Source organism: Typopeltis vanoorti, chromosome 20, assembly GCF_054136105.1.
Source record: "Typopeltis vanoorti isolate ZY-2024b chromosome 20, IOZ_Tvanoo_1.0, whole genome shotgun sequence".
NCBI classification, from domain to species: Eukaryota; Metazoa; Arthropoda; class Arachnida; order Uropygi; family Thelyphonidae; genus Typopeltis; species Typopeltis vanoorti.
The window spans coordinates 61,648,154-61,664,643 of record NC_143568.1 but is presented as its reverse complement, the minus strand read 5'-3'; the positions used below and the strand labels follow the sequence as shown (position 1 = coordinate 61,664,643).

The 16,490-nt window shown below is 33.2% G+C and overlaps 1 protein-coding gene across 4 annotated transcripts in view; it reads right to left on the bottom strand.

The window, feature by feature from the left end:
* Positions 1–16,490, bottom strand: part of l(2)37Cb (DEAH-box helicase 16 lethal (2) 37Cb) — a 311,532-nt gene that overhangs the window by 4,303 nt on the left and 290,739 nt on the right. For 3 of the 4 annotated variants that reach the window (XM_090410204.1, XM_090410206.1, XM_090410205.1), the window contains one exon: positions 14,163–14,339. In XM_090410204.1, the coding sequence (XP_090266330.1) occupies positions 14,163–14,339 (177 nt within the window). Of the gene's footprint in view, positions 1–14,162; positions 14,340–16,490 lie in introns of those variants that run through there. The other variant, XR_016550053.1, reaches the window with a different exon arrangement.

The window sequence follows — 16,490 nt, the reverse complement described above, 5'->3', positions numbered from 1 at the left end:
CTGAGAAGAATTAAATGGATACCAAAGGTAACTAACTACAGAGATGAAAACAGAATTTCTTACTCCTCCTGTTAAAATCAATCTTGTACAAACTTTGTATAATCTGCATTTTGTAATGGAGCTAAGCTTAAAATAAATTTTGAGTAGCTGCATTTTTTGACATACTCTATATATATCTAATTAATCAAAAAAAAACATTGTTAGCAAGAATATTTTATTTTTTCTTTTAAGTGCTTAGGAACCTAATCCTAAGGTTTGACCATGTAACTGACAAACTCCCAATTACATAGATATAAGAGCATCATGCTTTGTCAGTAAGCTCCCAGCTCAAGACATTTCTAATGCTTGTCCAATATATTCAATTCAGTCCATCCACACAGTGGAAAAAATCTACCTTTTTCATATGATTTAATCTTATATCCTTGTAATTCTAAGTACAAGCATGAATTTTCCACACATTTACTATCTCATTCTCATCAAACCTAGAATATTGATCTATCAGAACTTTTAAAAAGATAGCATAGTTTGATACTTTTCTAGCTCTTTAGTTCTGCACAAGGCTTGGCCTTTCCTACTTATTCTCCCCCTCCCCAACTTAGAACACAGAGAAATGAATGCCTTGTGATGTGCTTCTACTATAGCAATATCATATTTGTTAATCAATAATATCACATGAGTCTATAGAATAAATTACTGATTTCTCCATATTGTGGTGGACCCATATATTTACTGTACTGGTTTTGGGGTTTCAGTGATGGATTCACATTACATCACCAATAACACTTTTTTTTTTTTTTTTGTGTGTAACTATCTGTAATTAAGCGGACACAGTTCTATTCACACCTGATAAAATTTCTGCTATTTACTGCATATTCCAAAATGCAATTTATTACAATTCTGAGTACACCCCGCTAACATAATTTACTAACAAAGTGCTTATGACCTCATATACTTATAAGAACATTTCTGTTCATATAAGTAAACTCATTCATTCTCATTCACACTTTTTAAGTAGTAAGTGGCAGATATCTTTCCCTGTTTGGTGATGCATTACTGATTTGCTTATCAGTGGTTCTGAATAGATAAAGCACTTTCACAAGTAAGTCACCCCTCTCATCTATGCTGTATGTCTCTACACTGCAATTAAATTTCTGACTTCACCAACCAGGAAACTACTGAGGCCACTAGAAACAAATTTCTAAGTATTTTGAAGAAAACCAAAAGCTTAGATTTTCTGCAGTGTAATTACACAAACTGCGAGGAATTCAGACTAAACTGTTTGTGTTTCTGTTACTACAGCATGTGTTTTGGTACCACAATGGTGCCAAATTGAATGACCTCTGGGAATTTCTATTCATCCTTTCCATGGTCTAATTACTGTTTCTACTTTCTGAGATCCCAATATTCAAAAACAAATAACTGAAACAATCCTTGCTGGAATGAGGGTCCCCTCTTTTTCCAGCTCCCTTCAAATCCTCCAACGACTATCAAAACCCTGTTCCCTAGTAAATTTGCGAAAGCAGTTTAAGATAAAAATCTGAGATGTCTAATTGATCCAAATTGAATACTTCAGCTTTGTAGTGCACAAACAAAATCTACAAAAACACAACAACAATTTCTAAATTTCATTCTCTCATATCCAGATGGTACTATCATAACTTAAAAAAAAAAAAAAAAAAAAAAGCTGACCTTTTTGCATCAGGTCTTCTCTTCAGCTCTTGCAGAGATGACCAAGGCATATTACCCCCAAGCTACCAAAACCAGCACACTGCATGCCTCCTCTTCCCCCCCCACCCCAAAAAAAGACATCAGAACAATCCCTAACAACTTGAATACCACCAAGTCTCTTTCTTGTCCAGATTGTTATTTGTCCAACTGTGCTCGAAATTTGTACAGTTGGACAAATAACAATCTGGACAAGAAAAAGTTATTATAAAGTCATCACATTTCTTTGGCATCCACCTAATATCATACATCTAAGCCTATCATAGTCCATTTGAAAATAAAGGAGATAAAAGCCGGCCATCAGATTATCATCCTGTTGCCTTTACCTCAATCTAAATACTTGAAAATGAAAAAAGTCATCATAGTAAAGTTTCTGAGATCTTCAGTTTCCCAGAAATTGAAGGTCCATAATTAGTGGACCAATTAGTGATACCAACTTTCCAAAAGCTTTGAAAAATCTAGCATAGGCCTTTCTGACCTCTGCAACTGTTGGATGGTTTCCTCTCTTCAGATATCCTTGCTAATGTCAGATTATCCCAGGGTTCTATATTTGCATCCTTGCTCTTCCATATTAATAATTTTCACTAATCTCAAATCTTATACACAGTTTGCCGATGAAAGCACATTTTAATCCTCTTCATTTTAAAAACCATTTAGTGCTAATATGATCCAAGCTTCAAAATATAATCATGTCTTTTTTCTTATAAGAAAGCTCTCACTTCATCTCCTCTTACTTTTGATAATCTCAAGACAAGATCAGATTTCTCTTCTTGGGATGACTTACACTGTTAATCTTTTCCTGTTGCAAACACATCACATTCATAATTATATTTTACTGAATGAAAAAAATGTCAACAATGCATGGGAATCTTTGAAAAAGTGCTTGAATGAGGCGGTATCTGAATGTATCCCTAGTGTTTGAAGAATAAATAGGTTGGGAGTGAAATGGATGTGCAGACATATTAAGCTAGAGATCCACAAGAAGAAGTTGATGTGGAAAGAATATTGTGAGAATAAGAGTGGGAGGAGTTATGAAATATATAAAACTCAGGCCAGAAAAGTAACGAGTATTGTGAGAAAAGCTAAAACAGAGTATAAAAAGAAATAGGCCATGCAAGCTAAAGGGAATCCAAAAGAATTTTATTGTTATGTCTCAAGCAAAAGAAAGAATGAATGTGGAAGAATAACTTTATTGAATGCAGATGGTACACGAGTATCGGAAGCTAAGGAGATTGTTCAGTTAATGAGTTCTCACTTTGCTAAGATATATCAACCAGGAGTATGTAGCATGGTGCTACTGCTACGTTAGAAGAGTTACGGGTTCATGAAAATGAGGTTGAAGAGCTCTTGCATAACCTGGATAAGAATTTGTCAACAGTGACAGATGGAATATCTGCCCATTTGTTAAAGGAATGTTCAGCTGATTCAGCTAGGCCTTTCACGCATTTGTATAACTTGAGTCTCGGCTCAGGAATGATACCACAGGAATGGAAGGAATGTATGATAGTTCCATTGCATAAGGGGGGTGCAAAAACTGATGTGTCTAACTACCGACCTATTAGTATCTCTGGTATGGTAGTGAAGATTTTAGAGAAGTTGGTAAGAACTCGCATACAGAAATGGGTAGACAAGCATTCTATACTATGCAGGGAGCAGCATGGGTTTACTAAAGGAAGGTCATGTTTCAGCAATTTGCTCATATTTTATAACAATGTTATGGCTGAGTTGAATAAAGGGAATGGATACACTATGATAACGCTGGATTTTTCTAAGGCATTTGATAGGATACCACACGATAGGCTGTTATGTAAACTGGAGAATATGGGACTAAAACATAATCTATTGACTTAGATCAGGGGATGGTTGACAGACAGATATCAAAAAGTGGTATACAGTGGGTGTAAATCTGCCAGATTTAAGGTAATCAGTGGTGTACATCAGAGTTCAGTCCTTGGACCATTATTGTTCAATCTATACATTAATGACATCAAGCAGGGTCTATCATCAGATTTGCAATTGTTTGCTGATGATGCGAAGATAGGCAGGGCAATCATGGATGCTACTGATATTCAGAAATTACAAAATGATTTGAATAGACTGGAAATCTGGGCTAACGAAAATGGCTGTCAGTTTAATGTTAGTAAGTGTAAAGTTATGCACTTTGGCGTGATTAGAGATCCAGCGGCATATTATATTAGCGGGGTTATGCTACAAGAAACTGAAGAGGCAAGGGATCTTGGTGTAATGATGGATAAGAATTTAAAGTTCAAAGGTCACATAGCAAAAGTTGCAAATACAACTCAGAGGATAATTGGTATGTTGAAGCGAACCTTGACATGTAAGGATAAAGAAGTAATTTTGCCTCTTTATAAGGCTTTGATAAGACCACACTTGGATTACTGTGCACAGATTTGGTCTCCCGGGTTCCAAGGAGATAAAGAAGCTGTGGAAAGGGAGCAAAGAAAAGTTACAAAGATTATATCTGGATTATGAGATTTAGATTATGAGGACAGATTGTGAGTATGTGGATTACAGACTCTGGTTAACAGGAGAAAGAGGGGTGATATGATAGAGGTCTATAAACTTTTGAATGGGTGTTATAGCATTTCAACTGATGAAATTTTTCATTATATAGAAGGTGGGGAGAGAACATGGGGGCATCCATGGAAGTTAAGGTTGTTCTCAGTCAAGAAAGGGTTATGAGCTAGGTTTTTCTCCCAGAGAGCAGTGAGTGAGTGAGTGGAATAATTTGCCCTTACGGGTAGTGAGTGCATCTAGTGTGAATGAATTCAAGGGTAGGTATGATAGCTGGGTTGGGTAATTTACAGCCTCCCTCGAGGAGTCCTTGACTCCCTGGAGGTCTTAGATAATAATAATATCATTTCATCATCCAGTGTGAGACTGCTGCCCTGCTCATTAGAGGCATGAAGTGGCTCAAAAAAGTTCCATGCCTGGTCTCTAGGAGCAAGGTTTACTATGAAAAATAATTTTAAAAGTACAATTTCATATATTTATAAAATAGCAATTTTATAAATACACACACACACACACGCGCGCGGTGGTATCTCTCTAATCCGAACTAATAAAAACCGTGCTTGTTCGGATCAGCAAATTTCCCCACAAAAGGCAACAATAACTACTATTTAATACAAAAATAATTAGATTCTAATGGTACATCAATTTAATTCTGCAAATGAATGAAGTAACTGATAGAAAAAAAAGCTATTGTATTGTAAGTAAAACTTAAAAAATAATACAGTACACAAGTTTATTTTAGCAAAAAGATTAATTTGTATGTACCTGTATTGAGGATTCTGATTTAATAAAATTGTATAGTTCACTACATAATTTAATTTGCTTAAAAAATCACTTTCTTATGCACAACACAAAAATTTTTTTTTATTTCTTTGTAAAAAAAAAGTCACTGATTTTCTTTTGCTTCTTGGAAGCTAAACTTTTTTCGAATGGTTCTTCTCGGAGCTGCATTAGCAATAAAATTTTGTGAAATGGCGTATCATTCTGCTTAACGCATTCTATACACATATTAAAACTTTCAACTTCCTCTTCATGTTTTATTTTTTTTTTTCATCGAGTTCTTTATCGTCATCATCGTCTTCTAATTCATTCTGTAGGGTCATATTTATCATTTCAGCATCTGATTTGATTTCAAATTCATTTTCGGTTCTACCTGTAATCCATTCCTTAATATCTGTTTGTGAAATTTACGTTTGTGTACAGTATAAAAAAGCAAACGTGAACACACAATGCCTACACTATAACCGTACAATCTACAGTATGAAAAAAATACTGTACTGTAATAATAATAAAATAAATAATAACAGTTAAAATAATAATTATTAAATAAAAATAACAGTACACAAAATAATAACACGTAATAAATAAAACTTTTTTTTCTTTCAAACCGCAGTTCAGATTACTGGAGGGTTCGGCCTAAAGAGGTTCGGATTAGCGAGATACCACTGTATATATATAAAATTGCTAAAAATAGAAAAAAAAATCCTTAGCCCACCCATGGTGCAAAATGTACTATAGGTTTGTAAATAATCCTTTCATGGATGGATACAACATATTAAAAAAAAAAAAAAAATCAGCCTACAAAAACACTTGGTGTCCACTTCTGTTCAAGACTCTACCTCTCATTTGTACAAGATCTAATACTATATAAATCTCAAAGTTGTCCAACCTTATTGGATTTGGGTGGTGATTTGCTTTCTCTTGCAGATATTCTGTTTGTGACTTATGTCTTGTTTATAAGTATTTACCTGAATGCCATTTCCAGTAAACTGACCACCATAATTTCTTCACTATGCAGTAAGCATGCTAAATCATGAGCAGTTGTTGGATCAACATCCATACATAGTTCAAGCTTATCAAAACAACTTCTTTTCTTTCTCTTTCATTCCCTCTACCTCTGTTTTTTAGAAGATATTTTTTCACATTTTATCCCAAAGACCAAAACTTTCAGCTGCTCAAGAAATACCTCTGCAGGTTGTTTCTTCATAGCAATTTGCACACATGGCACTTGTACTATAGGTCTGTGACTTCCTGTGTGTGAGATGTATATATATATATATATATATACACATCTCAATCATCATGGTTGTTTTCCCATCATTCTGGCAGAAACATCTTGTTTTGCTAATCTTTCCTCTTCCATCCAGTTTAAATGACCCTATCACCAGAGATTAGCTCTACAAACATACCATTGATGGCAGTATCATTAAAAATGATACTGCCATTGATGCTATCTGTGCACTCTTCTAATCCTTCTCAGAACAGTTCATATCCGTGGTCTCAAGTTGGATCAAGTGTTTTATTTCTAACTCAGTTCTCAGATCTACAAATTAAAAATGGGTTGAACACTCACTTGTACATATAGCTAGTTTAGTGTTTTGACAAATTTCTCTCTTATTCCATAAAGATTTATTCAGCTGACTTCCTACCATACCAGATTTGCTAATTCTGTTGTCTATTTCCATATTTAAGCTGCCATCTTTACTAAAAATTATGCCTAGATAGTTGAAATGTTTTACCTGTTCTATAGGTTCTATATTCAGGATGCAGATGAGTTTTTCAGTGTTTCAGTCTATTTTCATTCTTTGTCTTTTTAATTGCTGATTTTCAGTTTTCATTGTCATTGATTTCTTTTGTAGTACTCTTTCCTCCATTTCTGAACTTATTCAATAGCCTTTTTTTTTTAAACCATCTTCCTGACATTTATTTTCTATTATGTTCTTACCAAAGTCTTCCCATGACTTCTGTTTAGCTAGTTTTAGGCAGTGCTTAGCTTTCTAAGTAGGTTGGAGGGATTTTTCTTCATAAAATTACTCAGACTTAATAGAATTAAATATAAGCAATCTTCATTTGCTTTATCTTCAATTTTCTTGATTGTCTGTAGTAGTTGTTTCTTAGTTTTTTTAACCCAGAAAAGGAGGAAAAACTAGCCAAAATAACACACACACACACACACACACACACACACACACACACACACACACACACACACACACACACACACACAGTTAGCATAGTCTCAGTTGCCTTAGCCATAATTTCAAACAATGCAACCATCCTATTTTCCATCAATGCTTTTCACAGTATCATGATGCTTCTTCAATTCTACTGACTTTGGACATGCTTAACTATCTGAATTTTTACATTCAAATTAGTTTCCTGATGAAAACACCAGGAATACTGTATAACCAGTCAACACTCCAAGAATTATGATATATGATTATTTCACAATTATAATATTCGTGTATTTTAATCTCATACAGAATACAATTTGGGTTGACATTATCCCATATTTTCAGTACTGTCCTTATCCATTCAGCACACAGAAGGAAAGTGAACATTGGGTCAGATGCAGAGCTGATTCTCTGCATACAAAAAATCCTCAGAGTCATTTAGCTTTCATCTTTTCATCCAAATGCAATCTGTACATAGTCAAATAGGGAGGCAATGCAAAATTAATGGTAGGGTAGGTCCAACAGTACTTATTTACATATCAGAGACAGATATTAATTTTTATATAAAAGATTGTTTTGGTAACATAGAAACATATACTTTTGTAAATTATATAGATTGTATAAATAATCTAATTATTGGAAAATAATAAATTAATAATTTATATAGAAAACAACCCATATAGAAGACAGAAATGGAAGATCTGATAATATTGGAGTCTTAACAGGTAACAGATTAATTTGGAGAACAACTGTTGATAGGAGGAGGTTAGTAATGAACTTATTTTTTCACGTAGTACTATTCATGTAGTAATATTCTGTACTGATCCTCCGTCCCACTGGAGGATCAGGAATTTGATGATGATGATGATGATGATGATGTAACTGATATCTCATTGAACACACTGTAGTATGAGACATCTTTTCTTATATTTTGTTTATATTTATTAAAAATATGATTTAAAGCTTGTCTTTGGAGTAAAATTAAATCACTTTTTTAAATACAAAAAATACTTCAAATATGTAAGAACTCTGTTAATTAAGAAAAAAACTTATAATTCGTATAATTATCCTTTTTTACACCTCTCAAACATTTAAACTACTTTTTTCCAGTTTCTTGATGACTTTGTAACTAATTCATAGAATGGGAACATTCTCAAGATTTTCGATTAAAAATTTATAAGCTCTGTATTTCTACTTTTTTGAAAATGTACAGCACTTATATACTTATCTCCTGATCAGAAGAAACGACTATTTATCATAATGAAACACACTTTTTATATGAATGATAAAATTCACATCGAGACATCTACGAGAAGACCGATCCGGAATAGCACAACTTTCATAATGTAATTTTTACGAGATATTCCAATTAAACATGGAAAGAAATAATACAACAAGCAAAACTAGTATTGCAAAGAGCCAGCTCATGAACTGATAACAGAATAAGAGAGAAATCAGCCCAAAACACTAAATTATAACAGCACGATATTGTATTTGGTATTGGCTGGAGAGCGGATACGCTAACTCGGCCAACCAGGCTGGAAAATCCAACAGCCAATCACCTGTCCAACTCAGTAATCCAGTATCTAATGCATCTGTTCCAGTTTCAGTTACCAACTTGTCTTATGACAATCTATCAGAAGCCTTTGAAAATTTAATGGAGATGTTTACAACTATGTATGCATCACTCTTGTGTACAACCTCCCTTTAAAAAATCCATGTTAACCATCACAAGGAATACAGCTGTTACCAATCCACTTCTGTATTCTAGTTCTCACCAATTTCTACAACACCTTAACCACATCTCCAATACACAAATTTGTTCAGAATTTGTAGCTTCAGCCTTCATGACCACATTTGTAAAGTGGAACAATTTTGTCCTCTTTCCATTAACTCCCTTAGGAGATATGGTGGTACATTATCAAGTGCTCCTGTTGCTTAGTTAATTCTTCATAGACATATACGTTCCTCTAGATGATGGACTACTTGTCTCACCAGCAGTCCATCATCTCTCCTTTCCTCCACACTTGATGTTCTCATGATGTCACACTGATGAGAAAGAAATACCCTGATGAATTTTCTCACTTAATACTTCAACTACATTTAGGGTTTTTCTTAGCCCAACTTGATAATTTATTTTCATATCGCATTTTTGCTACTCTTAACAAAGTCACCTTCCTAGTCTGCTTCTTATACTTTTCATGCAACTAATTATTACCTTATTTATTTGTGTTGTCTCCACAATGCCTTTTCTTCTTCTTATTCTTATTAGCCGATAGTGTTGCCGATACTTTATAGTTTACTATATTCGGCAAGAAACTCTCTGATTCCAATCTTTGAGTTTCTTATTCAGTTTTAAAACTATGTGGGATTTAATATCCCTTAATTTAAGTAATTAAAAATTAAGATATTAGAGAGCAAAGGTTAGCAAAACAGGGATTTGATGCAAGGATAGCAAGTGGGAGGAGGGGGAAAAGAACCCCATAGGAAAACCAAAATCCTAGATGGATTGATGTGATAAATACTTCACAGGACTAAAATGTCAGCTCTAACAAATAGCTGATTAATCTAAAAGAAAACTGTCAATAGGAAGCTAATAATAGAGACTTAATTATGGATACCATATGTGGTATCGAGTATATCTCTTGAGGGGACATATTAAAAACTGATGATGATAAAATTTCCATACTTTATTTTGGTAGTCTGCAGAATTCTTGGCAAAGATGGAGACATTCCACAAGTTTCAAAAATGCAGATATCAATCTTGTATTCAATTCACAAGTTTTATAATACAGTTATTCCAGCATAAATAAATTTACAATGCATTGTTGAACTGATCTTTTTCATTTCGAGAAATGAAATACACTGAAGCTTTCTACATCAGTTATTAGTGCTCATGTGAGCTTAGTTAGTCAAGTGGTTAGATCAGCTTTCCAACCAACAGTTGTTCCAAGTTTGGTCTACAGCAGGGTTTCCAAAATTATCTAACTGTTATACTGCTATGTTAGAGCCTCTGTAGCTCATTTGGTATAGATGAGTCCTATATTGAAATTCTTACACCCTGGATATGAATCTCGTTTGGACGTGAAGAACTTTTATCAGGTGTTTTCAATTAAATGGAATTAGGTAGCGGCATAGAGAGATAGATATAGGACTTTTTCCCTTCTGGAAGTGTGTTTTTTAATCCACCAAAACAGGCAAACCTAACCAGCTCTCATGAGCCCACAGATGTACAGATATAAATACTTGCCTTTAGAGGATGTTAGAATCCAGTCATAAGAGCTAACCCCCCCCCCCCCCCCAATATGCCAGAGTTCCACTAAAAACAAAATTTAGTATAACGTAATACTATCACAGAGCCCTCTATAAGTACAGAGGGAAGAGTTAGCAAAAGCAAGATGTCTTTTTTCTGCCATCCTACCAGGATGACAGGAAAAAGACCCAGAGGAAGATCAACACTGAGGTGGATTGATACACTGAACCACTCCTTATATTGAAATATAAGATCTGATAGATATCTGTCTGGAGAAAAATTGTTGATAGGAAATTAATAATGATGTAATCTTTTCATGTTGTGCTATTGTAATATTCTTTACCCCCCCCCCCCCCCCCCCCCGAGGGCAGATATCAGGTATTGTTAGATAAAAAAAAGATAGAGCACAATGAAGAGGGGGGGGGGTGAAGAGAATGTCAGACCACTACTACCAGAGACATGTCAGAGTAAAGAGGTCTTGTAGATCTAAGAGGGCAGTGTAAAACAAGTAGCATAATGTAAATAGAGGAAATAAATATCCACAAAGTGGTTAAATGATATTCTGACTGGGTCCAGTATTCCTCGATTTATCAATTCGGGTTTAGGTTTTCACCTTCTAAGGTGAAAATTTAAACCTAACTGAAGTCAACACACGAGACTATATAACAACAGAAAAGGAACATTGACAAAAGTATTTTAGTGAATGATTATTGTTTCTAGAAGCTGCTGACATAAGAGGGACTTAATTCCTTTTTTTTTTCCTCTTGTGTTTACCATATCAAGTTTGTGTATGTGTATTTAGTGCTACTGACAGTTATTTAAAGACTAGGTATTTTGTCAGATACATCTTACTAGAGGTAGATAAAATAGATACATCTGATAAGAAAGAAAGAATGTGTAAATATTGCAATACATATATATACAGGTAGCCCTCGACTTACGACTATTCGCACTTACGATGGCCAAAAATTATTATTAAAAATTCTCTAATTTAACTTTGCGGCCAGCATATACATACATATGCTGGCAGCCAAGCCTATCACCAATACCAAATAGCCGCTGCTATGATTCGCCCACTTCTATCACAGCCTTTGGCATGTTAGTTGCTAATCAGCAGTCGAAGTGTTCATTTCTCTTGTTGCAAATTTTGTATCTCGTATTAAACCTATCATGTCCGTAAGAGAAGTAATACTACTGATGAAAATTCCAACATAAAAAAGAAGGAGAGGAAAGCTTTAAGTTTAGATGTTAAAATGAAGGTCATCAAAGCACATGACAAAGAAAGAAAACTGGTGAAACAGCACGAGAAGAAAATCTATTACATTCAACTGCTTCAACAATTTATAAAAGATAAATCAAGAATAATGGAGGCATCTAAAGGGGTAGTTAATATGAAATGTACAATTTTAACGAAAAAAAAGGGAAGATGAACAAATCAACAAGAATATTCCTCTCAGTTTGTTTACGATTCAAAAAAAGCACACGCCCTATTTGACAATTTAAGGAAACAACAAGAAGATAAATACGGCGAGTATACATTTAACGCTAGTAAAGGTTGGTAATGGTTTTATCGATTCAAAAGCCGATTTAACTTACATAACATACAAATAATGGGAGAAGCTGCTAGTTCCGATTTTGAAACTGCTAAAATTGGTGAAGAAATCATTAAAATTGCAAGAAAACAGGATCTAGAAATCAATATTACTGATATAGAAGTAGCAGATCACGAAGAAGGTGAACTGACTGATCAACACTTGATTAATTTCCAAAATGTTATAGAAGAAGAAAGGAATAATGAGGAAGATGAAGAGAAATCGTTAAAAAAAATTTACTGTAAAAGGATTAGCTGAAGTATTCTCTAAACTAAATCAAGGACTTCAGCTACTCGAAAATATGGATCAAGACACTGATCACTTCGCCAAAGTCGAAAAGCAAATTCGAGAAGAGGTCAGATGTTATCGCAAAATATATGAATTAAAAAAAACAAAAAAAAAAACAGAAACATTAACCAATTTTCTGATTAAAAAAGCTACTCCCTGATTGCAAGAAATAACCATATCATCCAAAAGAGTGACAGTTACTCACTTATTTAATTAAAGATACAGTTAATAAGTTTTTTGTTTATGTTAACTAATATTTAAAGGAATTTCAAATTAAAATAAGTGCATCATTTTTGATATGTGTTTATGTAATTTTTTCTTAAATTTTTCTTTCTTAATTTTGTATTTATATGTATATGTGCTAATCAATAATTTCTAAATGTTTATGTAAGTTTATACATTTTTAACCATTTTAGTTATATAGAAACCTAATTTATGAAAATATTATAACAGAAATCAAACAAATCAAGAATAAAAAAAGTCCTTGACTTACGACAGAATCGACTTACTACGGAGACTTTTGAAACGGAACCCTGTCGTAAGTCGAGGACTACCTGTATATATATATATATCTTGCTTTCATGGTAATCTCTGGAAAACTTCAATTTAAAAGTTGTGTAATGCTATTAAAAAAGGAAATGCATGGGAAATCCTAGTTAATGGTTATGATAAAATGCAGGTGTCACACCACTTATTGAAGAGCAGTAGAAAATAATGCCTCATTTTCTTTTTTCTTTTACAAAATATAATTTATTTAACAACAGCATTTACATGGCTTCAAATATTGCAGTTGCATCCCTTGTGCAAAGTGGTGAGGGCAAGCATTATCATGGGGAACAACCTCATGCATATATTTTAGTGGGATGAACTCTATGGATATAGTTTTTAAATTTCTGCAATTTCTTCATGTATCTTTCTAAATTGCTCATGGTGCCTATCTCCAAAAAACTCCATAAGCAAGACCCCATCTTTACTCCACAATATGGGTGCCATGACTTTGCCAACAGAAGTCTGCCTTGAATTTTTTCTTGCATAATGAATTGAGAGATGTTATTCTATTGACTGTTTCTTTGTTTCAGGGCTGTCATAGTGAATCTTTTTCAACACCTGTTACTAAGCATGATAGGAAAGCCCGTCCCCCCATTTTTGTAACATTGGAAAAGTTCTGTAGAGATGATTTTCTCAGCTTCTTTTTGTTCATTGCTCAGCTCTTTTAAGACTAACCACACACAAACTAGCATAGCCAAGGTTAATAGTTATGGTCAATATCATGATTAATAACTTGCCCAGCACAATCCCCAAGTTGTGATGTGATGATCCTCCTTGATCAGCACATCAATGCAACTCTTGTTGTCATTACAGTTGTTGGCTGGGCACAACTTTGTCTCGATCTTGGTATCACAACTCTTATCGAAGTGTCTGACCAAAAGTCCACCTGTGCTTACAGCAACAGTATCTTCATAAGCATTTTTCCAATGGATATGAATTTCTATTAGACTGATATCTTCTGTAGTAAGGAATTCAATCACCATGCACTGCTTCATATATGCATCTATAACAGCTGCTATTCTGAATTCCCTTTGTATTGTATTCAAAGGGAGTTCCATTTCAAGTAGTCTACTCAGTGATGATGTGTAAAACTTATTATCATTCTTAAACTGAAAGAAAAAAATAGAAGGCATTACTTTGAACCATTCCTCATTACTTAATACCCCTTTATGAGTGTTCTTTACTTAGCAAATGTTATATATTTATTATATAGTTAAATACATATAAACAAAATATAAACAGAAAAAAAAGCAAGAAATTTCTCACTTGTCTCATATACTCTTTTGTAGTGAGAACTAATTCATGATATATAAGCCATCGAGGTAAATCTTCAAATAAAGAACTATTTGGATGGATTAATACTGTTTGCTGCTGTTTCACAGTTTTATAATGCCCACTCTTGGATAGACGTGCAGTATGATAAAAGAACCCTGCAGTAATAGCCTGAATAAATTAAAAGAGTAATTTATGATTTCTGTTCATTACTATGTGGTACAGTAAATTTTGTACACTTTCAAATTATTGGTAATCACAAGGCATTTATATTTAAAGAACTTATACACAGAAAAAAAAAAAAATTAAATTAAATTTTAAAAAAATAATAATAAAATAAAAAAAATTCAACAGTACATTATTTTACAAAAAATGTAACCATTCACTTACAGTAAAATATCATTAACATAAAAGTGAGAAAAACAAGAATGGATTCTGTATTAATGAATACTAATCTTTCATCATAGTGATAATAAGTCATACTCAATGAATGTTGTTAGTATGAAGCAAAATGAAATTAATGATCTACATTTAGAGGTAAAATATACTGAAGTTTCATGTGCTTACTGATGAATCCAGAATAAATATTTTTTTAAATGTTTAAGGAACTTTCCAAAAGATAAATTAAACTGCAAAATCCGAAAGATTAACTCTCTGTTTTGCAGAATTAGACATCAAATTATAAAGAATGGACTTTATTTAGTAGGATCATGTGCTTAAGCAGAATGATTCAAGCACATGATCATTATCAATAACTAGTCAAATTTCCTCCGTCATAATGTGTACTATTAAACATTAGGATGGAAGAAAGATTACCCCCCCCCTAAATCTGCTTCAGATGTAACTAAATTGGTGAAAACAATAATTAAGGCCATATTTGTTATGTTAGTATATATGCGAATTACTAAAAGGAGTAAATATGTGAATGAACATTAATGAATCATGTGACAGTTGCAAATACAAGTGCGACAGAGAATATGTGTGAATAGAAACACTCTCATTATTAGCAAATGAGTTATTAACAGTTTACATTTGTGATATGTGTGACTTAAGTTGCTGGAATGGAGTGAATAATGTGATCCTATAACCCTAGACATGCATGTTTGCATTTATGATGGGCATAATTAAAAAAAGGGGAGGGAAAGAGATTTGTTTGCAAAATATAAATAACTATTTGGGAGGATTATTCAATAAATTAATAATGTTGATCAGGTGATTGATCTGGGTGGCAGGAAATGTGTAGGTTGATGAAGCAGCAAATCATTTTATACAATCTATTGTACTTGTTGTGTACATTCATTTCTATGTTTTATTTATATTTCACTTGTTTTCTAAGAATTTTCTTTTATCAAAGATGGTCAGTATAGACTTTTTACATAGTAACATACACATAAATACTTTCATATCATTATTAGAATTATCCACTTTCGTGAATCCTACGTTCATTACATAACTTTTTTTTTTTTGTCGGCAGCTCTTCTGTCTTATCAATAATAGATGCCTCACATATTGTAGTATTTTGTTGCAGATAAATGGATGCAGTTCTTATAATGCATAGGATTCATTTTTATTCTGTAATAGATGAATTTTTACTAATGAAGACTGGAATGAACACATTACTTAGTATAATCTTTTAATTCACGGCTTCACACATGGTAAGAGAAAACTAAATTTAATTTATTACTTCTATATATTTTACTCAATATGTCAGGAGCTTCATTTAGGAAGAAGGCAGAAGAACTGATAACATTTAAATTCTGAATACAAGAACAAGTCATACAGTATGCACATAATATCATATATCCCAGTCGTAGCTGTGCAAGTAGGAGGAAACAGAGTTCAGAGAAGTGGATATAGATGTATAATTAATTAATTTTAAAAAATTACAAACAATTAATGGCAATCACTTCCCAAAACTTAGAGATTGGATACAGTCTGTCTGATTAAGATTTGTTCTTGTATTCAAAATTTAAATGTTGTTACCAGTTCTTCTGCCTTCTTTCTGAATGAAGCTGTTAATTAAAAGATTATACTATGTTTAATGTGCACATCTCTATTAAATCTACAAAACATTACATTTTCAACAGACACTCTACTGCAGAAGCAAAAAAAATAAGTAGTTTGACTGTATCACTAAATACAGTACAGAAACAATTGCAGTCTATGTATCATTTAGTGATAGTGTAATTAAAGACAAATGGATCAAGATAACTTTACATAATAAAAAACGCTTTCCCTCCTACACACACACAATGCTACATACACTCAAGTAAAGCTATTTTACTATAGTGCCAAACACACTATCTAACTAAATACATTTGT